The sequence below is a fragment of the Ylistrum balloti genome, unplaced genomic scaffold (genome assembly GCF_031769215.1).
Source record: "Ylistrum balloti isolate Yb309-2 unplaced genomic scaffold, AGI_CSIRO_Ybal_v1 Utg371104, whole genome shotgun sequence".
NCBI classification, from domain to species: Eukaryota; Metazoa; Mollusca; class Bivalvia; order Pectinida; family Pectinidae; genus Ylistrum; species Ylistrum balloti.
This window is the reverse complement of record NW_026782608.1, coordinates 668,131-694,848: the sequence shown is the minus strand read 5'-3', so window position 1 is coordinate 694,848 and position 26,718 is coordinate 668,131. Positions and strand designations below refer to the sequence as shown.

General features: G+C 35.3%; 3 protein-coding genes across 3 annotated transcripts; 1 reads left to right on the top strand and 2 right to left on the bottom strand.

Annotated features, from left to right (window-relative positions):
* Positions 1–743: 743 nt before the first annotated feature.
* LOC132560697 (uncharacterized) lies at positions 744–3,640 on the bottom strand. Its single transcript, XM_060225367.1, has 6 exons — positions 3,418–3,640; positions 3,139–3,185; positions 2,829–2,918; positions 2,527–2,707; positions 1,225–1,271; positions 744–788 (listed from the first exon to the last, which is right to left on the bottom strand). Exons 1-6 carry the CDS (start codon positions 3,638–3,640, stop codon positions 744–746), a joined length of 633 nt encoding a protein of 210 aa, XP_060081350.1.
* A 6,049-nt stretch (positions 3,641–9,689) lies between these two features.
* LOC132560728 (meiosis expressed gene 1 protein homolog) lies at positions 9,690–11,688 on the top strand. The gene is made up of 3 exons (XM_060225405.1): positions 9,690–9,702; positions 10,024–10,166; positions 11,041–11,688. The coding sequence occupies exons 1-3, from the start codon at positions 9,690–9,692 to the stop codon at positions 11,176–11,178; spliced, it is 294 nt and encodes a 97-aa protein (XP_060081388.1). The 3' UTR covers positions 11,179–11,688.
* Positions 11,689–15,955: 4,267 nt separating this feature from the next.
* LOC132560706 (amidase-like) lies at positions 15,956–26,374 on the bottom strand. The gene is made up of 11 exons (XM_060225378.1): positions 26,326–26,374; positions 25,074–25,181; positions 23,199–23,313; positions 22,294–22,466; positions 21,886–22,025; positions 19,851–20,051; positions 19,600–19,674; positions 18,968–19,124; positions 18,585–18,647; positions 17,014–17,301; positions 15,956–16,708 (listed from the first exon to the last, which is right to left on the bottom strand). The coding sequence occupies exons 1-11, from the start codon at positions 26,348–26,350 to the stop codon at positions 16,512–16,514; spliced, it is 1,542 nt and encodes a 513-aa protein (XP_060081361.1). The 5' UTR covers positions 26,351–26,374; the 3' UTR covers positions 15,956–16,511.
* Positions 26,375–26,718: the final 344 nt, after the last annotated feature.

Genomic DNA, 26,718 nt, shown 5'->3' with positions numbered 1-26,718 from the left:
AGAAGGCTCCTGTCTTTAAAATATAGGTAGCTGTGACCTTCATCGAAAGGCATACTAACTACATCACATAACGGGATATTAATATTAAATTTCAAAACAGACATTTAGCATATATTTCCTTTCTTCTGTTTGTAATATTCGTAAGTTTACATGCATATTTGATAAGATATCACTGAAAAGTATTCTCGTTGTTATTCAATTATCAATTTGATACAGCGATAAACTTTAGCTTTAACCTATATCACTTAGTTCTACTGTATTACAATTTTGTATAAAAACGTGCTATTCACTTGTGTGTCTTCTTAATCCTTTACAATTTAGATCAAACACCGATTATAAACAAGATTGCTTTCCCTACAAATGCAGATCGAACAAACATTTTCGCAGATTAATTTATAGAAAATAGAGTTATGTTTAAAAAATGGTATAGAGTTACAGGATTCATGAAAAATCATGCTGACAATGCACTATCCATTCGATCTATGTCCTCATTCCTGTTCTATAGAGAGTATTGGGAACTTAAAACGATTGTATCCCCTGTGACAATTCTACAAATGTTTATTAGGTATCAATAAACTTGTAAATAAGCTGTAGTGGACAAACTGTCCATCCTGTCATTAAGTACGCGATATTTTATCTAGTCTATCACGTGAGGTGAATCAACATTTACTTATTACGTAATATCATTCATAATGTAAATAAATCTTCAAACAGTTTAAATTTCATTTTTCATCACTAGTCCTCTAGTCGTCATCGTCATCATGTTGTTGCGCCTCTGTCCGCAATTGCTGAAAAATTGATAATTTTTGTAAGGATATAGGTGCATTGTGATGCAATTAAAAGAAATTAATAACTTTCATTAACGATGTATTTAATTTAAACATATTTTATTGCCTTAAAGGAAAAGAATTGGGCACAAATTACAATAACAGACAAAATCAATTGCATATATACATTTCAAGATGTCTCAAAATAATAATTTAATATCATTTTTGATTAAGAGAGAGAGAGTGAGAGAGAGAGGTGGGAGATAGACAGAGAGAGTGTGGTATTTAACAGTTTGTAAATACAAAATAACAATGTATTTCACACATTTTTCAATCTTTTGTATTGTTTAGGAAGAATTCATCTAATCTTTTCTTCATGTGTATCTTGGTGCCAAGCATGTGTACTTTGGCAAGTTCTTTATGTTACAAGTTATCCTTACCACATATCTGTACATACCTGTATAAAGTAAGCATTGAGTCGACGGGCTAATCCTGGGTTCATATCTGTAACGAAAAGTAGCTAGTTACAATTGTATAGATACAGCAGATACCATATATATAGGCAATGAAGACAGAAAACAACAAATAATATTATATGTTTATATTATCCAGTCCTGAATATACATTAACATTGTGGATGGATGCGATGGTTTTTTGTGTAAGAGTATGTCAAGTATGGCAGCAGGTGATGTACGTGCGAACACTACCTATATAAGTGTTTAACAGTTTAATGATATAGTTTTCAGCTTGCATGAAGTGGTGGTTATTATCTAAATTTATTTTATTGAAGAGATCTGGTGTCTGACTACAGGTGATGAGTATTTGTTACTGCATGTCTTACTACTTGCACGTGCTGTGAGAGTGACAGAAGCCAGATACGTACAGTGATCATATTTGCTTCTATGTCGATTTTGATGTGTTCTTATAATTACCGTAAATAACCTGTTCCAGATACGGGGCCGACACAAAACATCTTAATGTAAAAGAGTATCACCAATGGGCAGACAGAGACGAACACAAAATATTTTATCGTACAAAAGTAGTATTCCTTGATAGATATGAGACCTAAAAGATCATTTGATCATGCAAATGTTTAACTTGCGACCAGACATGGAACCTACAGAAACATTATACCATACGAAAATAATAGTCTTGACCAGACTTGGGACCAAGACAAAACATTTTAATATAATACGAAATATTCACCGTAAAATAGAAATATGTGAACTATGAAAAATCCACACCGTCCACACACTAGTGAATATGTCCAAATAAGTCTTCATCAGGAATACTTAAAGGACCTTACCCACGCAGGTCTGGAGTCAACAAATTCATATCCCTTTGTTAAACACTGATAATAATCTTAATCAACGGTCTTAATATTACGAAATCCTTGTTTACTTTTTATAAAATTCAAAATAGCGTTATTATCCTCTTACCTGTATGGATATTAGAAAACATGCCAGGTAAAGGAAGACGATTCTACAACTGTCTTCAGTGTCCGTAATACATTGTGATTTACTACAACAGGTGCTGTATCTATGCTTCTTTTGTTGCCAAAGTTAACCTTGCATGTACACATAATATAACCTTAATTTGTTCAGTGAGGATCAAGCATTGTAAGTGAAATAAGATTTAGAATCCAGTTCAAAGTTCATTTCCGGATCGCATAATGTGTAAATAAGAACATTTGGTATTCATGTAAAATCAAGTTAACAAAACATATTATAACTTCATACAGTATGAAGTGATTACGTACGATGAAGGAGTCTGGGAAGGATGTTCACGTCGTTTCCTATGAACTGGGTAAGGGTGTTGGAGTAGGCGGCGGTCAGAAGGGACTTGAGCACGCCCTTGTACTCCTGTGGCAGACTCTGATATGCGTTAGTGGACTCCAGATTATGCAGATATGAATCGGATTTTGACCGCAACGACCTTTTCTTGAATGGAAAACAAGTTTATATTGAAAATGGCAGTAAATAAAGGTGTAAATAAGGAGATTAAGTCTAAACGTGACTAAATGAATAGTCTGGTATGAGAGAGAAAGACTGTAAGGAATACCATTCTGTCTGTTGCTGGAGGGCTCTGTGTACTGGCGGTAGATGCAGCTTGTTGTGCTTGTAGAAAGGCGATGCTCTCGTCTGTTAGGACCTATTCATTGGATAATAATGCACATTATGAAACATTTTTTCTACTTATCAAGGCATCTTTGTTTCACCGTCTTCATATAGATTTCTTGTTTATGTCACTGTGTAGCTTTTCATATCGTGTATGTTGTTTTCAGGAACACTGTATAGCATTTTAGTATTATAGCGGCCAAACGCTGTAATAAAGTGCAAAAATAGCATCATAAAGTAATGTGTCAGTTCACCTTTAGGAGATAGTCTTCTACATCGTGAGCTTCATCGACGGGTAAGTCTGTCAAAGACACAAAAATAACAGGAATATAAGTATTACTTTGTCACACATTCAATTCCAATGGAGTCTAGGTTTCGACCTGGCATTGTAATTTTTTTCAACACATTTCACCGAGCATTAAAATAGCATGGTCAAATTTCACAAAGTTAACGTTTTGAATATAAAAGACGAACTACCTCCTATAAAATTAACAACATAAGTTAACAAAATACTTGGCACCAGATGAACTTACGTCTAAGGAGGCTGAGGACAGACGAGAAGCCGACCTTGTCAATATAAGCTGTTAGTTGACCCGTCTGAGCCGTGGATGCTAGTTCTTCCGTCAGACCTTTCAGTTCCGGTGGAAGGGCCTGGTAAGCTGCGCTTTCGTGAAGGAAGTTCAAGGTCGACAAGAGGTCATTATGTACATCGGCAAAGGTCACAGTTAAAAGTATAAAGAAGACAGCAAAGTTCATGGTCGCTGGATGTGATCCCCTACCAAGAAACCAATATAGAGAAATATTAGAAGAATATTATTTTCGCAATGATGACAAAAAACAGCCACGAATGAAATATTTTCATTTAATTCATTCCCATGTAAAATTAGGTTTGTTTTACCTCATCAGTCATCACAAAACTGGGTTTTCCCTCTAATACTAATAAACATTAAAAAAATGTACTTATTGTATCAGTGACCAACACAAATGTCCACTAAACACCCCCGCAGTTGTACTTGATGTCAGTAGGAGGACAGTCATTTTGTCAGACAGCACTAATGTATCGATTTTCATGATCGGATAATATGTAAACATCAAACAAATAAGAAACTCATTCCATTTCCTTAAATCCGATATCGGACTCCATCAGTATGATGTCAGACAATACTTATATACCAGTTTTCTTCTAACATTAAATGTAATCAGAATACATCTAAATGTCAGTCAATCAGGATGTGACGGTCAGCTTGTCCAACTAGAAAACGTATGTCACCTTTACGTATACATACCTATTTTCATGGAAATCGGACAGTATCTAAATTATGACCAATCAAATGCCGCGTTTGACCGGTCAGATGACCGTTGAAGGAAAAGAAAAAGCTCTTGCACACCACTCATGTGAAATTTAGTCAAATCCTATCTATTTGTATTTGAGAATCGGCGGCGAAAGAAGAATATAATAAGGAGAAGCAGGCAAAAACGATGTTCATGCCCTCGAGGTTTGGAAAGCAAAGTTCTATGATGTATACCTGAGTGTAAGCGGAGGGCTGTGAGGTGTGTCGGTTCCTTGAAGCTAATGATGCTAGACTTAGATTGATTTTAATGTCTCTTCCTATCTCGTCTACTTCGGGCTTGTATTCCTGTTATGTCGTCGATAACGGTGTACACACCTGTAACCCGTCGTGTTTTGATCACATTGTAACTGATAAGGTTTAGCCCTTACCGCACCCATTAGTCAAAGTAAACACAGCTATTTTGGTGTCATATCAATTCAACTGCGGATCAAGGTAGAGGGCAGTATAAGAGGGAATGAGAGGCCCAGGATATCATGCAAACTTCTTTGTTCATTTAGGAATTTAGCAACACAGAGACGATGGGGAGGGTTTAAGTGGTCAGTCTGAAACGTGTGCGCATGTGCATGTCTTTGATCACAAATATACATTGTAATATACATTACATATATGTCATAATATTATCAAATATATAGGTCCTGATACACATCACAGACGTCATAATATTACTGTCTGGTTGTTTAAAGGCTGGTTAGAGATAACCAGTGATTAGTGAAAATTTTCAAACGTTAATGAAACAAAATTGAGAACATCATTAGTCATTTTATGACTGTACATTTGTTTAGACAGTTCAAATGGATGTATTTTGAGTGTTAATTTTGCGTTTAACACTCTTGTTTGTTCAGTGGCAGCAATTTGAAATTTTATAAACCACTGTTTAACTCTAATTAACCTTTGAGCAACCAGGGCCAGGTCTGCGTAATGTTGGCGTCGCACCATTTCGTTTGGAAACTTGATTATCTAATCACAAGAAGTGAAAGTCGAGAATACAACAGTAGCAATGGCTGAAGAATGATTTAACAGATAAAAAACAATACTAGTAGTTCAACATTTTTTGGAATATTTTTCATGTTGGTAATTTCAATAGAATAGAAGTTCTTCAAGCACAACCAGTAGAAGATTAGAGTGTGACTAAACAGGGACGAGGGGGTCTCATACTCTCGCACATTTATATGACCAAGTGTTGAGCAAAGCGTAGCCGAATTGATCACAGTACATTGTTACCCTCTTGTCTATTTTTGGTCTATAATCTGTTTACCATCTCGTCACACTATTTTCGACCTTAGTGCACATATGATTATAGTACAGCCCAAAATGTGGGCCGATTCCTTACCATCTTGTACACTGCGTACGTCAGTGTAAGTGTGTTCCTCATTGGTCATTTGTCTGATGAAGGTGTCCATGTTACCAGCCATACTTTAATCTTCTATCGGCTTTGTTATAATAACTTCTATTTTAATGAACGACATGTCACTATCAGTGGACGAGATCGGTCACAATGACACAATGGTTAAAATGCGGGTTTACATAATACCAATAAGTGTACACTTAATTCTTGTAAAGAAGTGATTTGCTTGAATGGTGTAATGGGAGACATCCGAAAATGTGAATTAGGTGAAGAATGCTGGTCAACGATGGAACAAACCAAGGCAATAACTCCGGCTGTAAGACACCACAGAATTCCAGCAATATCAGTCTCCAAGGTTGAAGGTCATAACTTTCCTGTTTAAATACTATGAGTGATGACAAATATGTAATTTTTTCAGGATCTCGTGTGCCATATGACAACTCAAATACCATTGGGTGATACTTATGCCGGAAAGAATGATAAAAAATGTACTTGAGCAAAGGTGTCCAACACCTGGTGTCTACCATTGCTACAGAACTGTAACAGAAAAGTATTTTATGATCACGAATAATTCTAAATGAAAATGTAGGAATTTGAATTGAATGATACTACAAAGGAGAATGACTTAAAACCATATGAAAATGGAACCAGATAGCGTTGAAAGACGACGTTAACAGGTACAAAAAAAAAAAAAAACGAAAAGCAAAAGAATCCTGTACTTAAAAAAATAGTTTCGTTTGATCCGAAAGAACAGAACTGAAATAAAATAAGGGTTTGAAGCGCAAATACAGCTGTTCATGTTGTACGAACTGAACGAAAGTCTTAAGAAATCAATTACCTTCATCTAGCTGATAGTTTACAAACATTATGAAATGAAACAGCGATTCTAGAGCAACGCCTGAGAATGTATGGGTTCTGTTAAGTGCAAAATATTTTCCTAATTTTTATAGCTTAAAGCGCTTTAATATATTGTCTCTACACCAAAGCTAAACAGCTTCAATCTACATGTGATCTACAGTAAACTTAAATAAATATCACCACAGTACTCCTTTAAATTGGTTTTATATAAATCTCCATTTTATGATGGATATTGTCAAAATCGTCTGATAATCAGAATAAAGACTTTTTTTGTTCACAATCTTGACATGGCCATTTTGTATTCTCTTCGGGCCAACTTGTAATTGAGGAAGTTCACCATTACAACTTCATCACAAACGTAAGTTATTTCAGCAAAATATTTTCAAAAAGTGATACACATACACAAATGGGTATTATATATTTTTTTTAAATACTTCATTTTCTAAATCACAGCTTTCAGAAATACATATGTCAGTATGTTCAATTTGCATATAAAATTACACGAAATCACCGTAATTGATGAGATCTGATGGCTATTCCGGTACGTCAATGTACCTTAAGTGATGTATAAAAATCAAATCGAGGATCGTAATATCACGCGCTTAATCTGTTTACAGCGTATTGTGAATAGTTCGAAATGACAACAAGAGCCGCTATCGTCAAATTAAACACGTTCTTGAGATATTTTGGTAGTTCAATATTTTTCACTACATTACACTATACTACCTAGATAAATGCACAAAAAATACTCATTACTCTTCAAATGTATTTTCCCGCTTTTAGACTGCAAATTCGACTATGTTTGATTGCATGACAATTAAAAAAGAAAATATATGTTGTAATTAAATAAACATGTAGAGTTTTATTTTTTTTCCAGCACAGGGACAGGACTATTTATTTGCATTTACATTTAACATGCTACATTTGTATATCGTCTTGAAGGGACTATACGACTGACTGCCTGAATTGAACGTAAATATTGCGCCCCCTCCCCCTTTTCTCCACTGTGACCTTTTGGCACGGGAGAGGCGAATGTTTTCTATATAAATAATCTACACCGCTTATGTATTTATTCACCTAAAAGGAATATTTTGGTTTCTCTGTGTGGTGCTATTATCTAAATACGGTCGGAAACACTCAATATAGCGAAAGAGCATACGTGTAGTTATCATCTAGAAAAATCGAAATGAAAAAGTAAGTCAGTTAATCTAATGTTAATATAAATATATATCCTTGTTTGCTTCATCGTATTCGGTAAATAGTGTCGGAAATTCAGCATTTATATATCTATGCTTACTTATCAAATACTTCAGTATGGATTGTGTTATTAGCCTCTGTTAGATATACTGTATAGGTCTTAAAGTCCGTGGAACTACTAAGTCCAATAGTAACAGCGGGAAATATAACGCGTCACCTACATTTGTTATTACCTCCCTTGAATCTTAATTTTAACCAATCAGAATCGGGTAATTTCGTGTTGTCTCGTGTTGGCAACGTAACACAACAAAGGATTCAAAACAATCTGCTGTTAGGTCTATTGAATGCGAAGCTAAATCCGATCTAACAGCCACACACTCGTGTCAACAGAGTGTTATACTTAGGTGAGTTATCTGCATATGATATCAAATAACGCACAGGCATATATACAGTACATTTAATTGATTTCATTGTATCAAAACTTGTAACAATGACCTGCTTGACAAATTTACACTTTGTGTAACTTCGAACATTGCCGAATGTAATAATCAATTACATATCGATACTGTACAGCTGACAGCCATTGTTTCATTCATTTAAAGCGAGGCATAGCTTGTTGAAAGATATCCATGTTACTGTGGATACATCGTTGTTGTTGTACCATATAACGATACCGAAGTTGTTTGGAATAGAAGATCAGTTTATCTTGACCTATAGTATCGTTTAACAAAATATTGTGGATTTTTTTATAACACCAACGGTGCCATCAGGTGAGTGTTTAAATACAAAATGTAACATGAATAAAGCTGACTTATGTTTTGAATAAATTTTGATATGGTTGAGACCACAACATTATACCAGGCTAAATATAGTTATACGTATGATATTCTCACTTGTTGAATTAATCATATTGGGATTCCTCCTTGGAACGTCCAATATAATGAGCTGCAAGGAGGACTCCCGAAAAAGGGATTACTATTGAATATGACCCCTTTTTCTTTGTGTGTGTCTGTGGTTGTGGTGTGGGGGTCAGAGTATGAGAGTATGCTGATGACATTTACGTGGTTAACCAGCCCCCCCCCTCACTTTTTCCCAGGCATAGTGTACACACAGTATTACCCATTGACTGTGGAAAGTGTCAGGAATGCTCATGATATAGAGTAGAAGTATATGTCAACACAAAATGCAAATTGGATGTAAGTGTCACTAAGTCTACATATAATCAAGGATATTTAAATTGAAGAAAACCAACCTAATTCTGTGATGAAATAATTAATTTCTGTTTGGTGGTTCCATTGATGTTAAGAGAAATAATTTACATGGCAGTAGTTTTAAATGAGGAAGGAGATGCTTACCCTTGTACTTTTCACTGGGTCTGTTTACATTAAGATTCTGTTGACATGTGGCTATTTTCTTTGTTGTTATAGTGCTCCACTTGATTTTTCTGCATCTATTTTTATCACAATCATCAGGTGCAATGGTGAACTGTTCAAATCACTATTTACTGTGGTCTGTTAATCTATCTGTCTATCCTTAATCATCCCTTATCACTATTTACAATGTATTGAGAAATATGTGCTGACCATTGGGTTTCCTTTGCTTTGGTCCAATATGTTGTGTCTATTCAATTTTGAAGTCAATGAGGAAATAGAATGACTGACAGGTCACTAATCTAGTCAATTACTGCTGTATCAGATGGTGGACTTCTCAAATCACTTTCCCTTGTGTCCAACCTCTGTCCATCATCAGCCCTTAAAACAATTCTTGTGAAAATGGCTGACAGACAACCATCTTTAATTTGACAATTAAAGATTACTATTGCTATTTTTTAAAGAGAAATTTCCAAATTTCATAATCAAGAGTAAATGAGATGAAAGAGGGGGAAAAGTCCAACTTTAAAGCACAAATGATGATCATTCAATGGTGGACATCAATGTCTCTCTGGGATCTGATGTTTTTTCTAGAGAAATATGTACCTGTATATATCATCAATACCAATAGAGCTTCAAAGAAAAGAAAAAGATACAAGCATGTCTAGTACATTTGTACAAATATGTCCCACAATGGTAGGCACAAGATCTATCAGGAATCTGGCTTCAGTTTATTTCTGTTAGTTGATTTACAGTGAAACTTGCCATTAAAAGGCTGAGTAAGACAACCTTTTTTTTAAAATAAAGGTTCAATTGATATGAAATGTGTTGCATTGGAATTCCAGACAAATGACATTTATAGACAGGTATGCATTATACTCAGTTTATCAAGAATAGAAAATCACACATATAGTAGAAATAGTTTTATACATAAAAGTCCAAATGAAAAGAAAGAATCAAGGAGTGTGTTAACATGACAGTCTACTGATTTATATGAATATGAAATTTTTTTGACAGGACAGAAAGCCACAGCAATGACAGCACAACCCGTCAAAATGACTCGACCCAAACACTGGGACGAGGCGGTGGAAGAGGCCTATAGGTTTCAAAAGGCTGGCTGGCGGGATGCAGTTGAGTACCAGACACTAGGAACCAATGCTGTAAGTGTTAAACAAGTCTTGTTTATGTGATCATATTTTCAAACATCCATTCTTTTTGGTAACTAAATCAAATGGAAACAAATCCACCCTGTCATATAGATAAAATAACAGTGTTCTTATTTGCAAAATTGTAATAAAAACTTGAAATTTTTTTTTAAACTTGCTATTTAGAATTAACTACATGAAATGAAAGGAAAGGAACTTGAATTTCGTAAGCAGGATGAAAAACAATTATGAATTGTGACAGACAAAAATACAAATTCAGTTATCCATATGTATATATAACTCGGTTCACATTTAAATTAAAGTAAGTGCCAGTTTGAGTTTGGGACAGATCAGAAACACAAAATGACTGACAGGCAGCTATTTTGGATTTCTCCTAGTTAAGATTGTTATCTCTTTTTCTCAAGAACTACTGAATGGACCTCTCTCAATTTTCATCTTCCCTTTAGTCTCTACTTGTGCCCATTTTATTTTAAGACTGATCAGAAAAAAACCCCAACAAAATAGCTTTTAGACAACCATCTTGGATTTGGCAGCAAAAGATTATCATCACTATTTCTGCAAAGGAATGTTCAAATTTCTTATCATTAAGAGCAAAAACAGAGAAGAGAATTGAGAGAAAATATCCAACTTTCAAAGAGCAAATAAAGATCAAACAATGGTGGGCGCCAAATCCCTCCTGGATATCTTGTTAGTGCAAATGTTTTAATTTGAATTGAACAAAATGCAGAACATTCTTTATCATTTCACTGCTTTGTTGTGACAGGTCACATTGATATATTTTTAGTTTCAATTTTGCTTTGAAATTCCTTGCTTTTTCACAGGCAACAATTTAGAATTTTTATTGAATGTAGAACATTTTCTGTTGCAGCCGCCTATAGAAAGATGGCCACACAATGGATACATCAAGAAGCTGACCAGAAAAGTTGATGGGTTCTTTTATTACTACAACAGAAACCGTGAATGTCCAGATAGAGATATACACAGGACAAAGCTGTATGAATACTAAACTAACTGTTTAACAACAAATATTTGAAGGCAAATTAAGAAGAGGACCAAGGTGATAGGTTGTGCTTCTGATGATATATTTCTGTGTGTAGAGGGAAGCCTGTGTTTGACTTGAGTGTGTCTGTCCTGTTAGTGGAGTCTGTCCTCAACTTCATCAAATATTTGGATAAATTTTCCACAAAGGAACAGACTTTCTTAATTATTCATATGTTTGTCAATTAAGTCAATATGAAATTGTGTTTTTTGTTGTAATGAATTGGAAAATTTCCAGTCCCTGTTAAAATCCAGTCGTTGCTATGATGCATTGCTGTCAAAAGTGCATGTGGCTGATATGTATGAATCACTCCTGATCATAGACGTCGGCAGGGACGCTGTCATTGTCAAAGTATTACATTACACATGTAAAATAGGAAAGTATGGCTATAAACTCATTTCATAGATTATTTTCATGGGCATTTTTAAAGTGATATGGTGAAAACTCAATTTTCTTATCAGTATAAATAAATAAATGTTAGGAACACAATTTTTCAGAGTTTTTCATAGATTCCTTGGTCTATCAAGTTTGTTGATGAAATATGGGACCATGGTTACACAGTGGTAGGCATATAAACACTTTCACAATCACCATCCTGTTTCCCGTCTTGTGTTGTAAAATGTTTACTGAAGTTGAATGTACTCTGACAGCTGGTTACTGAATGTCACTGATCACATTGTCATTTATCATTGTACATAGTATTTAAATATCACATCATGAAATTATTTGAATGTGTTCAATTCAATTTACAGCATATTCATATTCCTTCACACAAATCTTAAGTTTGCACCTAAATTTATATGCTACAAAAACATTGTTGTGGTGATTTTAAAACGTGTTATTTGAGAATAAAATATGATAAAAGGAATTATTCATTCTTTTGATGCTTTTTGGCTAACTTGACCCAAAAGGCCTTGTGAGCTAATGGTATTAGCACAGCACCCAACGTCCATCTGTCACCTGTCAATTTCTATAAAGTGTGACTGATCAAAAACATCTCGCCATGTTTTGACCAGAATCATCTTTGAGGGCAGTGGAACTAATTTTGTGTAAATGATGTGTTTGGAACCTCAGGGACTTGAGAGGCAGGGTCCAATATTGGAAATTTAGCATGGTCTTTCAAACCCTTCTTCCTCAGTAAGAATGATGCTTTTTGTTCAAATTTTGTCTGAAGCATCCTTGGGTGAAATGGGTCTCAGTTTTGTACAGTTGTGGGATCGCAGAATGTTACATGATGTCCGCACAGTGTTCTCATGTGCAGATGATAGGATAACGACTAAATAAGCAATTGCTCATCTGTACTCATGTTGAGCTGTTCTATCACACAGATGTACAATTCTATCTTGGTTGATATAAATTTAGAAATGACTAATAGATAAGCGTGGTATAGGATTTATTATCTTTAACCATAGCCTTAGTGTATAAACATTCATTATGGTAGCAGTACACAGTTTTTCAGTGTGGCCATGGGTGATTTTTTTGCTCATTAGATTACCCCATTATATATGAAAGTTTTAATCAGGAATGAAAAAAAATCCTTGCTAAAATTGGTCCTGTCATGTTAAAGTGGACAATGTGGGGTTTCATTTTTTTTCAGGATAATATTTTAGCTTTGTGTTGGAGATTACTATTTGGGCAGTCTCGAATCTGTGCCTACGCACCAAAAACTAGCTTTACAGGAAGTGAAATTTTCATAGTGTTTACATGTGGTCATGTTATGAAGAATTTCCGAGTTGGAATTTGCTGAAATGTAAGTACTTTGTTACCATGACAGTGTTGTTGATTGTAAAATAGGTGTTTAGAATTAAATTTCTTCTAGAAAGTTGTAGTGTTAGGTTGGAATTAGCAGTATTTTTGCATTTTTAGCTTTTTTCAGTAGGAAACCATGACAATCAAATGTCAGAAATCAGAGGAATTTTTTTTTACACTAATTTTATCTCTCTGCTATTAAGGTAATTGTTATACAGTTTATAAATATATATACATGTAATGATGTATTTTTCATAACCAATCTGCTATACCTGTATATCTCAAACATGACAAATAATTTCAGGAAAAACGCAAATTAACTGTTTACTGCTACCCATACATTGCATATATGTAAACATTAAATGAACGTCTCTTATTATCTTGGCAATGAATCATCTAAAATCTGATATCTTCTTAAATGAAAACAAACTTTTCGGTCACTTAACTCAGAAAGGTTATGTTTTAATAGGATTACAAAGTTAAATCTGGGGGCAGCCGTTTTGTTGCGTCACTGTCATCTTATGACTTCGCGTCAATGTCCGTATGATGACATCGCAGTCTTATTTCTGGCTGGCTCAGCTAATGACCTTGATCCACTTTGAAAGAAACGCGCCTTAAAATCTTGAAACGGTTTTTTAACGAAATGTCAGTAAACGAAGCACGCACAGAACATTTAAAAGTCAGGGGTCAAATGTACCAAAACCACAGAATGATTAAAAACACCTCTAAATTTCACCCTGGTACCCTATCTACCAACTGATATTGGATCCGTTTTAATCAGATTCACCATTGCCAAAACTACAAAACGGCTTTTGAATTGCCACTAAACACGGAACAAGTATATGATATATTTGGGCAGTACAGAGCTAGCTGGAATTGAAATAATTATGACTTCGTTTCTTGAAAAGCTTCTTAAATGTTCCAAGTTCAAGATGTTCAAAATGGTACCATGTGGTAGGAGTAGCTTTCAGAAACTCAGATAAGATTATCGTGAAATGTTGAATGTATAAGAAAAATGAGCTTAAGCAACTTTCATATTTGCTTGTATTTACTGGTACACAACTTCTTGATAACCAAATGATTAATAGTGTATGAATTGTAGATGTAACGATATTAAGTTTGTGGTTAGAAATTCTTTAGGCGGTGAAATTTGGTTATCTAAAAAGGCAAGTGTTCAAAGTCTGCAAAAGAAGTGTTCCAAACCTATTTCAAATAGGCCGACGGCCTGATTAGATTTTGGTAAGGATTGAATTTTGGTATGGATTGGTCAAGGTTAAAGGTCAAACGTCTTTGATCCAGGGGTGGAGGTATATGTGAACCTCTGCGCACTTTGTTTTTATTGGTAATGATCATGAACTCGAAGTAAAACAAACCATAAACACAGGACTGTTCAAAGGGACACAACTCTGAAGTTACTGAACAAATATGCTACGAAAACTCGCATCTAAAATAAACAAGATTCGCACTTTAAAAATGTTAGCGTTTTAAAATGCAGCACACGTTAGTAGTGCGTTCTCTGTTAAAATTACTGGTGATCAAATATATTATTTTATATTTTGTTAAAAGGTGTAACAGCCGGACGAAATACGATCAGTACAAATGTAACATGCTTTCTATTACTGTCTACTATTGATGTTGTTGAAGAGTTCCAATATTTAATTAAATGTTTAAAAATGATACAAGGGAACAAAAACGGATGTAGTATGACAAAGTGAAGCCCACGGTAAAGTGAACCGCGGTTCATTTCACCATTATGGTAAAAAAGGTCTCCTCCCTCCCATGGTAAAGTGAAGCCACTTTTATATTTTGTTTTCAAATGCTGTTTCTTTTATATTTTTTTGATTTTATTATCAGTCTACTTAATTATGATGCTTATGATGCTCAATACATAAAAAATAGGGAAATTTAGAGTGGGGCAAGGCGTTGGGGGAGGGTGGGGGGAGTGGTTCGCTTCACCATGGCCATAGGAAAGTGAAGCATTACACCATTTTCTTACTAATTAACTAATTAATTATGCTATTCACCATGATTCAGTCATATAAGCACATATATAACAAAAATATGTCTGGAATGGTGAAATTATGGGTGGGGCGTTGGCGGGGGGAGGGGGGTTTCACTTCATTCATCAGGACGAATAGAAAAGAGAGAAAAAAAAATTGGTGCCCCACTCTAAATTTTCCCATCCCAGACATATTTTGTAGTTCACTTGACCATCATGGTGTTTTGACACCGGTTCATTTCCCAATGCTTCACAATACCATGCTACACCGTGATATATAGGACTATCTAAACAGTCGAACCAATGATTTGACGTCATTTAGGCGTCATGGCTTACATGTACGTTACGTCAATGTTTTGCACGTCGCCTTAGATAGCACACACTGTGTGGCTTTAAGTCAATAATCTAGATAATTTTGATTTTCAGAGAGATCTTTCTGCACTGAATGCCATGGGCGAGATAAAAACGTCATATCATTCATGTCTACCGAAATACATTCATACTGGTAATCTTAAGACCGTTCAGTGGTTCAGCGAACCAATTTCTTATTTTAATAATTAGCATTACTTTTAAAGGATAAAACTTTACGATTCATTCAGTGTTTTGTAGAAAATATTGGATTTCCCGTGTTTCAAAGGGAGTGTTTTGGTATAGAAAATTGTAGACTTTCTATCAACCAAGGTTTTTCCCCATCAACTAAAGGTTTTTTCTTTTCAATTAATGGGGATTCTCGATATAAGAAATTATCTACAACCAGAGTTATGTTTACAGAAAAGGTAAAAGTCGACTGCCTATTCTAAAATCATACAAGGCTAATTTTAAACAACGTTAATTTATTGTTCTACAGAAGTTTTAGGAGAAATGTTTATTCAGTAGTAATTTAATAAATAAGAAAATGTAATCTGGAAATAAATGTTAAATAAAGAAGCAATACAAATATTCATGCGAATAAGATTTTTTGAAGAAGCGAATGTCAATATAAAAAAAAATACTAGATACTGTAACAATGTTCTTTTTTATCTTAATTTGAAGACCAATGCTGAAATCTGAATGTTAACGACATACTTTGTCCACTGATATGTTATGCCATTTCGATTCAAAGCAATATCGTTATATAAAAATGATATTTTCATTAATAAACAACCTGCTAATTCCATTTCTCTGTGCAAATCTAACGTATATAGTCACAGCTGAATGCTTTAAAGGGATATCAGAATATTATTTTATTGTCTCCATTTAATAGTTTAAAAAGCTGGTGTGAAATAGTAAAATATCAAAAATATGTTATTTTAGAGACTGAATGAATATGTTGACAATGGAGGGTACCTGTATATACAATATGAATAAGGACACCAAAGTTAAATATACCTATTATTGAATAGGTCGTAATTAATATCCGTTATTACAAAAAGAATAGATTTATACTAATCTACTTACTATACACACAAAGTCATATTGTGTAAGTGCGAACGGTCTGTATACACGTATATGTCGAGATAACAAAGTGCCCGATAAAATAGGTAAAACTATTACAGTTCATGTATTTCACGTTCTAGGCACTTTTGTCCCTTATTTGCTCAAAGGCATACGCCATTTGCAGGACTGTTACGTCATCGAAGTGGCGACCCACAAACATCATCCCGACCGGAAGTCCATCTATACGTCCTGCATTTATGGATAGGGCTGGATGTCCGGTAGAGTCAAATGGAGCGGTATTCTTTATCATTCCGAACGTGAGGCGGATAGTTTCTGAAACGGATTAAATACAAATTAATATGACCAATATTTGGCGGTTCAAAATGCGAAGTAACGTCGAACCTCGATATCTCAACTCATCTTTGAGGTGTTCCGTCGGTCACAGCCAAATTTCACACTAAATATTCGAATTCTATTAAACTGAATACTCCCCCGGTCGCACCGACTTCGAGACAACGACGTTCGATTGTACTTCGACCGTGAACTAACTTCGACATAACCTAATCTAATAGTAGTTGGTACCAATACCTTGAAATACTGAGTTGATATATCGCGACTGTGTAAATGGCCGCTCTTACCTGAAAGAGATGTCTCGGATGTTGGAAGTACACTTGCTGTAAAAGGAAGTGTAGGCATGACCAGAACGTCGAACTTCCGGAGAGCTTGGTCGTATGCCTGGGTCAGCAGACGGGTGAGATTTTGTGCTTTAGCATAGAATTTGTTCTGGTAGTTCCTGGACATATACTCAGAGAAAACGGCCAAGAGTTTACAAGGCATGCTGAAGTCCTGCGGGCGAAGGTTGTAACCCCGTGCTAGGGCTTCCTGCATTGACAGGCAATAATGTCCCTTCCAGTTCTGTCCATTTCCTGTTCAAGTAAATAAAATTAATAAATAAAGCAAATAAGTAAAAAGATAGATAGATAGATAAATAAATAAATAAATATATCAATTAAAAAATATATGATTATTTGTTTTAACTCCAGTAATGGACTCTGAACTCTTATAAAAAAAGGAAATATGTTAACTGTGTAACTCGTGGCGATTTATGTTTATTTTGTACAATCCATCACATGGGTTCTGATGATTAAGCCTGTCGGGACAGCATATACGAAAAACTATTCACTTGGCATCATAACCTTCTGACCATTCTAAAACCTCAAGGTTTAGATCACTGCACAGCGTTCCATCGTCTTACACATCGAGACCAATATTACGACACATCCGTACATATCAGATGTAAACCTTACATTTAGATGTTTTCACTTTGTCAAACTTAGAATTTGACTATTCAAATATCCTTTAAAATATGACTTTGCAAGGGAAACATGACAACAGAAAGTTATACAATTCAGCAAAGTTATGATTTGTAAACTACTGATGGATATTATAGAATTTTCTTACCTGTAATCCTACACTACGGGCACCCTGCTTTACTACAGCTGAAGTACAAGATAGTATTTGATGTCTCTTGTCATCTAGCCGATCCGAGATTCATGGGAAAAATGAACAATAAAGACTCCGGTTTTGTACGTGATTAATGATTATGAAGTATAGGGTAATAGGAATGCTAATAACCGGATAGTATGATTCCTAATACCTTATGCGATATCATATTGTAGGCTCCTTCAAAACACACAGGAGTCCAGATAACAAACGGACTTACCGTTTCCTTGTATCATCATATTGTAGGCTCCCTCAAAACACAGTAGTCCAGATAACACACGGACTTACCGTTTCCTTGTATCATCATATTGTAGGCTCCCTCAAAACACACAGGAGTCCAGATAACAAACGGACTTACCGTTTCCTTGTATCATCATATTGTAGGCACCCTCAAAACACACAGGAGTCCAGATAATACACGAGCTTACCGTTTCCTTGTATCATCATATTGTAGGCTCCCTCAAAACACAGTAGTCCAGATAACACACGGACTTACCGTTTCCTTGTATCATCATATTGTAGGCTCCCTCAAAACACACAGGAGTCCAGATAACACACGGACTTACCGTTTCCTTGTATCATCATATTGTAGGCTCCCTCAAAACACACAGGAGTCCAGATTACACACGGACTTACCGTTTCCTTGTATCATCATATTGTAGGCTCCCTCAAAACACACAGGAGTCCAGATAACACACGGACTTACCGTTTCCTTGTATCATCATATTGTAGGCTCCCTCAAAACACACAGGAGTCCAGATATCAAGACCTGAAAGTGTAACAATAGTCTTTGTGTCTCCCATTCTTTTTACGTAGAAAGTAAACAGCAGTTCAATATTTACAATGTTTTCTTTTGGATGAAAAACTATGACATATCAATATATTTCTTCAATGTACAAGTACCATTTTTTCTGACCACCCATTTATCTGAAATAAAATGTACAAGTACCAATGTTTCCCTTACCTGAAGTAGAAAATTGGCCAAATATAATTTTTAATGACAATTAACAGATAAAAAGTTGTGTATTTTATTTAACCCTATTAACTTGCAGTCTTAGTTTTGCATGCCATCATCCTCCCCAGACCTACCGTCAGCATGTAATGGAACGGACACTTCTTCTACAACTGCTCCTGCCTCTTGCAGTCTGTATGCTGCCTCCCGGACACAAGTTGATACGTCTCCGTCCACTCCGTCAAACCCCTCGATCAGAATTCCAACTCTTTTTCCAGAGACACCCTTCGAGAGCTGAAAAAAAGTGTAGTTCCCAAAATTATTGCAAGACATGAAGTCTGGCATAGTTAATTTAAAGACTGCATAAAAGACATACAAGTGAATAGCACCTCTTCATAACTTAGAGCGAGATACAACAAAAACAAAATGTACATTAGAGTCAAACAATGAATTACACTGCATCATACAGCCGTTCGTGCTCCTATGACTCGTCAGTGATGCTAAGGGCCTAAACTTTGAAACCTAGAGGCGACTAATGAAAATCCAAAGTGATAAAGAGCAGTTTGTCTGAAGCACTGGACAGTCTGAGTAACGAGTTGTTACTAGAAAGGCGGAAAGTTATCGAAACTACCAGAACCTGTAATCTATGTGAGGATAGAACGAATCTTTAGTCTTTAGTAAGCCTTAGATCCTTCGTCTTTATTTATGCTTTGTCCTTACAGATCAAGTCATCAGGCTGTTTATCCTATTTTGAGTTTTGATCACTTACCAGGCTGGAGTAAGGAGGGACTACAATGCCCGGATGTTGTCGCGGGTCTGTTCCGTTATCATACCCAGCCAACACCTGTTCTAACGAAACATACAAGCTTGTATCATATTTTTAATTGATTATTTACAATATTCAACAAATGTTTATAACTGATATTAAATTCATGTAGACATGACACTAATGAGATATTTAAATTTTGTGATGTTAAAGGTGATTTGATGAGAAGAAAAGCAATGGCATGGTTTACCTACCTCTAGGAAGAGGGCACAGTCTTCCACTGTACGCGTTATCGGTCCCAAATGGTCTACTGTCATCTCTATAGGAACAGCCCCTGTGTACGGAACTAACCCGAATGTCGGCTTATGTCCAACCGTGCCACACCAGCTGGACGGTATTCGGATAGAGCCGCCCTGGTCACCACCAATGGCCATATCGATTTCTCTTCGCGCTACCTTGAAACACAGTTATTTATAGTTTCGTTTTTATATATAATATAGTGATAACTAATAGTTGTAAAACATTGGGATATCGGTACGTTTTTATATATAATATAGTGATAACTAATAGTTGTAAAACATTGGGATATCGGTACGTTTTTATATATATATATAACTAATAGTGATAACTAATATATAATATAGTGAGTTGTAAAACATTGGGATATCGGTACGTTTTTATATATAATATAGTGATAACTAATAGTTGTAAAACATTGGGATATCGGTACGTTTATATATATAATATAGTGATAACTAATAGTTGTAAAACATTGGGATATCTAATAGTTGTAAAACATTGGGATATTACGTTATATATAATATAGTGATAACTAATAGTTGTAAAACATTGGGATATCGGTACGTTTATATATATAATATAGTGATAACTAATAGTTGTAAAACATTGGGATATCGGTACGTTTATATATATAATATAGTGATAACTAATAGTTGTAAAACATTGGGATATCGGTACGTTTTTATATATAATATAGTGATAACTAATAGTTGTAAAACATTGGGATATCGGTACGTTTTTATATATAATATAGTGATAACTAATAGTTGTAAAACATTGGGATATCGGTACGTTTATATATATAATATAGTGATAACTAATAGTTGTAAAACATTGGGATATATATATATATATATAATATAGTGATAACTAATAGTTGTAAAACATTGGGATATCGGTACGTTTTTATATATAATATAGTGATAACTAATAGTTGTAAAACATTGGGATATCGGTACGTTTTTATATATAATATAGTGATAACTAACAGTTTTACAACATTGGGATATCGGTACGTTTTTATATATAATATAGTGATAACTAATAGTTGTAAAACATTGGGATATCGGTACGTTTATATATATAATATAGTGATAACTAATAGTTTTTATATATAATATAGTAAAACATTGGGATATCGGTACGTTTTATATATAATATAGTGATAACTAATAGTTGTAAAACATTGGGATATCGGTACGTTTTTATATATAATATAGTGATAACTAATAGTTGTAAAACATTGGGATATCGGTACGTTTATATATATAATATAGTGATAACTAATAGTTGTAAAACATTGGGATATCGGTACGTTTTTATATATAATATAGTGATAACTAATAGTTGTAAAACATTGGGATATCGGTACGTTTTTATATATAATATAGTGATAACTAATAGTTGTAAAACATTGGGATATCGGTACGTTTTTATATATAATATAGTGATAACTAATAGTTGTAAAACATTGGGATATCGGTACGTTTATAGCAAAATTGGAGAAAATGATACCAGTTATCTGAGCATAATACTTTAAGGATTAAAATCTCCTGTCATGACATTTATAGCTGTCATGAATGACAGAGCTTTACTGACAAACAAACATAAAGATTTAAAATGACATAACAGTTCAATGTTTTCATGTACACACGCTTTTGCTGCTTACTGTACATTTCAGTTTTCAAATCATTCAATTTTGGAAATTTAGAAAATGGTTGAGTTATATGGTTATTGTAATGTCTTCGTCAGGTTTTGAACATGTCTTTGGACAAATGTTACTTTTGTCGCGTCAAATTTTATGTCAGAAAACGTAACGTTGATATAACATCATACATATATCAGCTGAGCTGATTGGGAAGTTGTCACGACCACAGCTTTAGACACCGATTATCATAATTCAGATCGATCAGTGGCGAACCTGGGCACAAAGTCTTTTACTCATAATGTTGATAAATACATGTATACACAATCACGCGGTGTAGCTACCAGAGAGGCGGAACCGGAACTAGATCCTCCGGCACTCCTTGTTGCACAGTAGGGGTTAGGGACAGGTCCGGTAGAAGCAGTCCAGGAGCTACCCGAAAGACAAAGGTCTTCGCATGTCGTCTTGCCCAAAATACGCCCACCTGTTGGGAATTAAAAATCAGGATACAAGCCAAAAAATTCTTACGAAATTGAATCATGCTTGATCAAGGTGATAGGCAACTCAAACAAAGATTGAGAGCTGAAATAATAAAGGCACAAATATTGAAAATGCGTGTCCAATCAATGGAGTCTGTTCACTAAGTATGCAAAGCAGATGTATAAATAGTAACAATATATGGAGAGAAACAATATAAGAATTAAACTGAACACTATTGTTTTTTTTTACTTTTACGACAAATATGGCTTTACCGGCATCAAGGATCCTTGTGATAACTGTTGCGTCAAACTCTGGGGTGTATCCCTCAAGGTGTTTGTTGCCATTCATCATGGGCACACCTGCGACGGCCACATTGTCTTTGATTCCAATAGTTTTACCAGCTAACTTCCCAGTGTCGACCCCCTTGATGTCACATCGCCAGTACCTATGTCAAAAATCAACACCGCTTCATTTCGCCATCGCCAGTATCTCAATAACCGACACTACTTCATTAAAATCAGTGCCACTGTGACATATTGTCACAAATGGAAATGTTACACCAGTACGTACATTCATGTCAAATCACATTCTTTGAAAGATATATGTATCGGTCCAATAAATAGAATCACCAATATCAACTACTTGAGAAATAAGAAACTACCAAACCTCACTAATACGACCACCTCACTAATAAGACCACTTCACCACTAAGACCACCTCGCATATATATTGTACCAAATTTCACCTCACTAATCGGACCATTAACCAACCTATTGTGTACTCCACCATGTCCATCTTCAAGGTGTTAGACCAGTTAGCTAAGGTGTTAGACCAGTTAGCAAAGGTGTTAGACCAGTTAGCTAAGGTGTTAGACCAGTTAGCTAAGGTGTTAGACCAGTTAGCTAAGGTGTTAGACCAGTTAGCTAAGGTGTTAGACCAGTTAGCTAAGGTGTTAGATCAGTTAGCTAAGGATATTTAGGTGTAAAACTGATAACTTGCATATTACTACTCATCATTTAAAGTTACGACACCTACATGCTTGTTACATGGCTTTGATAAAAATGAACAAAAGCTGCCATAGGAGTAATCTGTTTGCTTAAAACAATTATCACGTGATACAAATTAAATATAGTATAGACACCCATGTAGTTCGTGCCATATTCTTTACATAACTGACCAGGAACTATCCTTTGTTTCTTTGTGACCTGGTGTCCTTGGGTACTTGACCGGAAGTTGTGGTTCTGCGATTTCATTGACCCTCTGGTAAGCTTTTAGAGTACCTTTGAAGTGCTCTGAAACACATATTTCTTTAATTCATTAAAGAGTCGCTAATACTATACGTCAAACCACGTGGCTTAAAGAATAAACAGTTAATCACAGAGGGATATTCATAGAAAGGATCCCTTTGTAAAATGGGTTTGTTTCATTCATGGGCCATTGGTTTCTTTACTTATATAATGTTATCAAATTCAGGTTATATCAGTAGTTCAAAGCGAAATCATAAAACGGGTCGTGGTTTCTCCAATAATATTATTTTCAAATGGTTTTTCGAGATTTTATTCGATTCTTGAAAACAGCAAAACATTATTTCACCGAAAACAGCAAAAATAGATCACTTCGAAAACTTTAACAATAAACATTTAATGTCACAGATCTAACACCACTCTATTTAACATGTAATGTCATCCTTAATTGTCAGACATTTTCATCCCTACCTAGCCAGTGTGGGATACACGTGCTCCATGTGAAACACCCATATGGAAAGAATCAACCACATGTAGGGGTATGGGATAATGGACATTCTAGTCGAAGTTCTGAAACCAAATTCTGTACCCAAGGGTAGACTACCAGTATCTCCCATGCGTCCATATGACTGACTATTTTGTAAATATTTTGGAACATAAACACAAAATTGATCAAGCTACAGTAGTGTTGTATACACATAGCACAATGTGACCGGAATCAGTGATAGCAGAGGGGTGACACTTGTTAACCTTCATTAGAAGATGTGTCACATAACAAATTATTGTTTGTTCCCCAAAAGGTCGAGTTCTTAAACTTAAGTTTGTCGTGTGACACATACATTGAACTACAGAAAGCCTCCATTACTTTGTAATCAGATATAGTAGATATGTGATTTTTTTTTCACGGTCGTTAACCGCTCTGACAAGGTAAGTCGAACCACAGACTTAATTTGTAGTTTCCATAGTGTGAACAACTCGCCCACTCAAGCGTAGAGAACAATGGAAAATGTCTCAAAAAAACCTACATGTCCTCTCCATAACTGTGTAATTGATTAATCTTGCTATAATGACGGGACCATCAGAGATGCTTCCTATCTCATTGTCAACTATGTTGTTATTTCTGTAAGCAAATGCCGAGCCTCCAGATATACGAGATAAACATTGCATTTAGTGTGCTATATATATGATACACTGAAATTTACACTGCATGTATGTAAATTTCTCAAATACTGTTCTACTTCCGCCTAGAAAATTTCCCAAAATAAACTTTATTCAATCTTTTATGATTCGTCAATTTTCAGCAGATGACATTAAACCAGTACATGTAGTTAAATTACGGTTTTTAGTTATGAGTACAAGTTGAAAATATCATTGGCTACCAGTAGAAGACAAGTAAATTTCACGACATAACGTTACAAACTTTAATTTCTTTTAATTGTTTTGAAAAAAAAACAGATTCAAATTTTTAATCTGAGCTCAACTTTCAACCAAACAACTAAACCCATTTAGTTCTTGAGCAATCGTAAACACCGTGTTGAGAAAGCTACATCCTGGGGTAACGCCTGCTAAACGGGTGTTTGTCCTTCTGATAAAAAGTTGCAGTTTTCATATTTTCATCTGTCCAGTTAGAAAGGCCTCAGTTTCTTGAATATTTAATTAATGATAAACTGGTCTTATAGTTCTGATCACTTAGGTAGATCTGATTCTACAGTTCTACAGGAAGTTAGAAAAGCTAGTAGACAAATTCAGCAAGGTATTTCTTGGACTGAGTAGCTGATAGTCTCCCGTCTAGTATAAAGATACCTTACCGTGGAAGGCATCAATCTCTGCTTCACTACACTTCAGGCGGAGATCATCCGATATTTGTGTTAACTCTGACTTGGAAGGAAGCTGAACGGCTGGACTCTTCAGGAGTTCTGTAAACGTAAAATTATAATTACGCGGGCTTTTTTCCTCAACATGTTTGTTTCGGGAATATTTCTGAAGTCACGGTAAATGGGGTACATTCGTTAACTGTCCCATGATAGGGTCAATGAACATAGCGCATAATCTGTCAGAAATATTGGTTTTGACCATATTTGAACAATTTAACAGAAGCTCTAGGGTTCCCTTCGTAGTCTTTCAACAGTTTATATTTTATGTACATAAAATCGCCATACTACTGGAGCGGTATAACAAAGGGAACTTTGATTTAACGTATAAGTTCAGTATTAGTGTCCTTAACTATGGGGTATTTGTCGGTAGTGTTTACAGTCACGTCAGCAACCACGAACAACCTGCGGGGCCGCATGCTTTCCAAAGAAATTGGGTTAAGCGTGTTGCCCTCGCTCTTTGCTTCCTTAGAAACAGGAACATTGGATTTGTAGCTGAGGTAGAACACAGCAGAATACAGACTGTTTGGAACCATTGCTAAAATTGGGTAAACCAGCTTCCGGTGGCAATTTTCTACCATCATTTGTCTAGTTATAATCATCACTTGTTACGCGGACAGAAAAAAACTAGGTTGCTAAAATGGATAAAGACCTTAACGTCACTGGACTTGTTTCCAATCATTTGCTAAATGCCTCTGTTATCTCAGTTGGGTAAGAAATATTTAAGGTGGACAATATTAGAAATATGACCACATGAAATCTGTGACCTCTTAAAAAGTATCACAGCTCGACAGATAACTACCACAGGCACTCGAGGCCAGTTATTTTTAATGACCGTGGACCTCGGATTTGTCAACCGGCACATAAACTTGAATTCTGCTGATATTTCGTTTAAATAACGTCAGTCATGAGTGCTAAAACAAAAATCAATGTTTAAAAAATAATATCCTGGCCTCGAGTGCCTGTGATAACTACCACTACAATCGATAACCATGGTCGGTGTCCACCACAGTGGGTGATGACCTTGGCTGTAAGCCGGCGTTTACACATAGGTTCACTTCAGTAAAATTATCTTATCGGTTATAACACAATAGGCTATGAACATATGTCACTATCTTTAAATGTCGAACATACAACACCTACACATGAATCAATTGTAATGTTGGTCACTAAACTACAATTCACTTACCAGGAAGTTGTTTGTGGTCGGCCATGCTCAAACTGTAGCAGACGGTCTGATACGACTGGGCTATACAAATAGCACATATACTTCAACACGTGTACTTGCAGACCTTGAACTTGTAGCAGCAAACTATGTAATATACTTGGAGTGGATCTGGACCACTTGTTACTGACTGGTGGCATGATTTAACAGATGTAGCGATGGAAATATAGATTTTTTATGTGACAGGTACTCCATGACTTCGACTGTCAGTACGAACTATTAAAGCATTTGATCATTTCATCAACCCAATCTGTAATATTGGTCTCCGAGTTAAAAAAAAATCATAGTTTTCAGCTTGATAGGTTTCACTGTAGTAGGTTGGAATGTACAAGTGATACCAACAACACAGAGTTAATG

What these genes read in the sequence shown, in the direction of transcription:
- LOC132560706 (XM_060225378.1), bottom strand. Translation starts at nt 26,350, where the DNA reads ATGGCCGACCACAAACAACTTCCTG. An exon ending in TCCCTCCTTACTCCAGCCTG is followed by an intron (nt 19,125 to 19,599) that starts GTAAGTGATCAA and finishes ACTTTTTTTCAG; the next exon opens with CTCTCGAAGGGTGTCTCTGG. An exon ending in TATGATGATACAAGGAAACG is followed by an intron (nt 17,302 to 18,584) that starts GTAAGTCCGTGT and finishes TTACTTGAACAG; the next exon opens with GAAATGGACAGAACTGGAAG.
- LOC132560697 (XM_060225367.1), bottom strand. Translation starts at nt 3,640, where the DNA reads ATGAACTTTGCTGTCTTCTTTATACTTTTAACTGTGACCTTTGCCGAT. An exon ending in TAGAAGACTATCTCCTAAAG is followed by an intron (nt 2,919 to 3,138) that starts GTGAACTGACAC and finishes TCCAATGAATAG; the next exon opens with GTCCTAACAGACGAGAGCAT. An exon ending in TCAATGCTTACTTTATACAG is followed by an intron (nt 789 to 1,224) that starts GTATGTACAGAT and finishes TCAATTTTTCAG; the next exon opens with CAATTGCGGACAGAGGCGCA.
- LOC132560728 (XM_060225405.1), top strand. An exon ending in AGACACTAGGAACCAATGCT is followed by an intron (nt 10,167 to 11,040) that starts GTAAGTGTTAAA and finishes TTTCTGTTGCAG; the next exon opens with CCGCCTATAGAAAGATGGCC.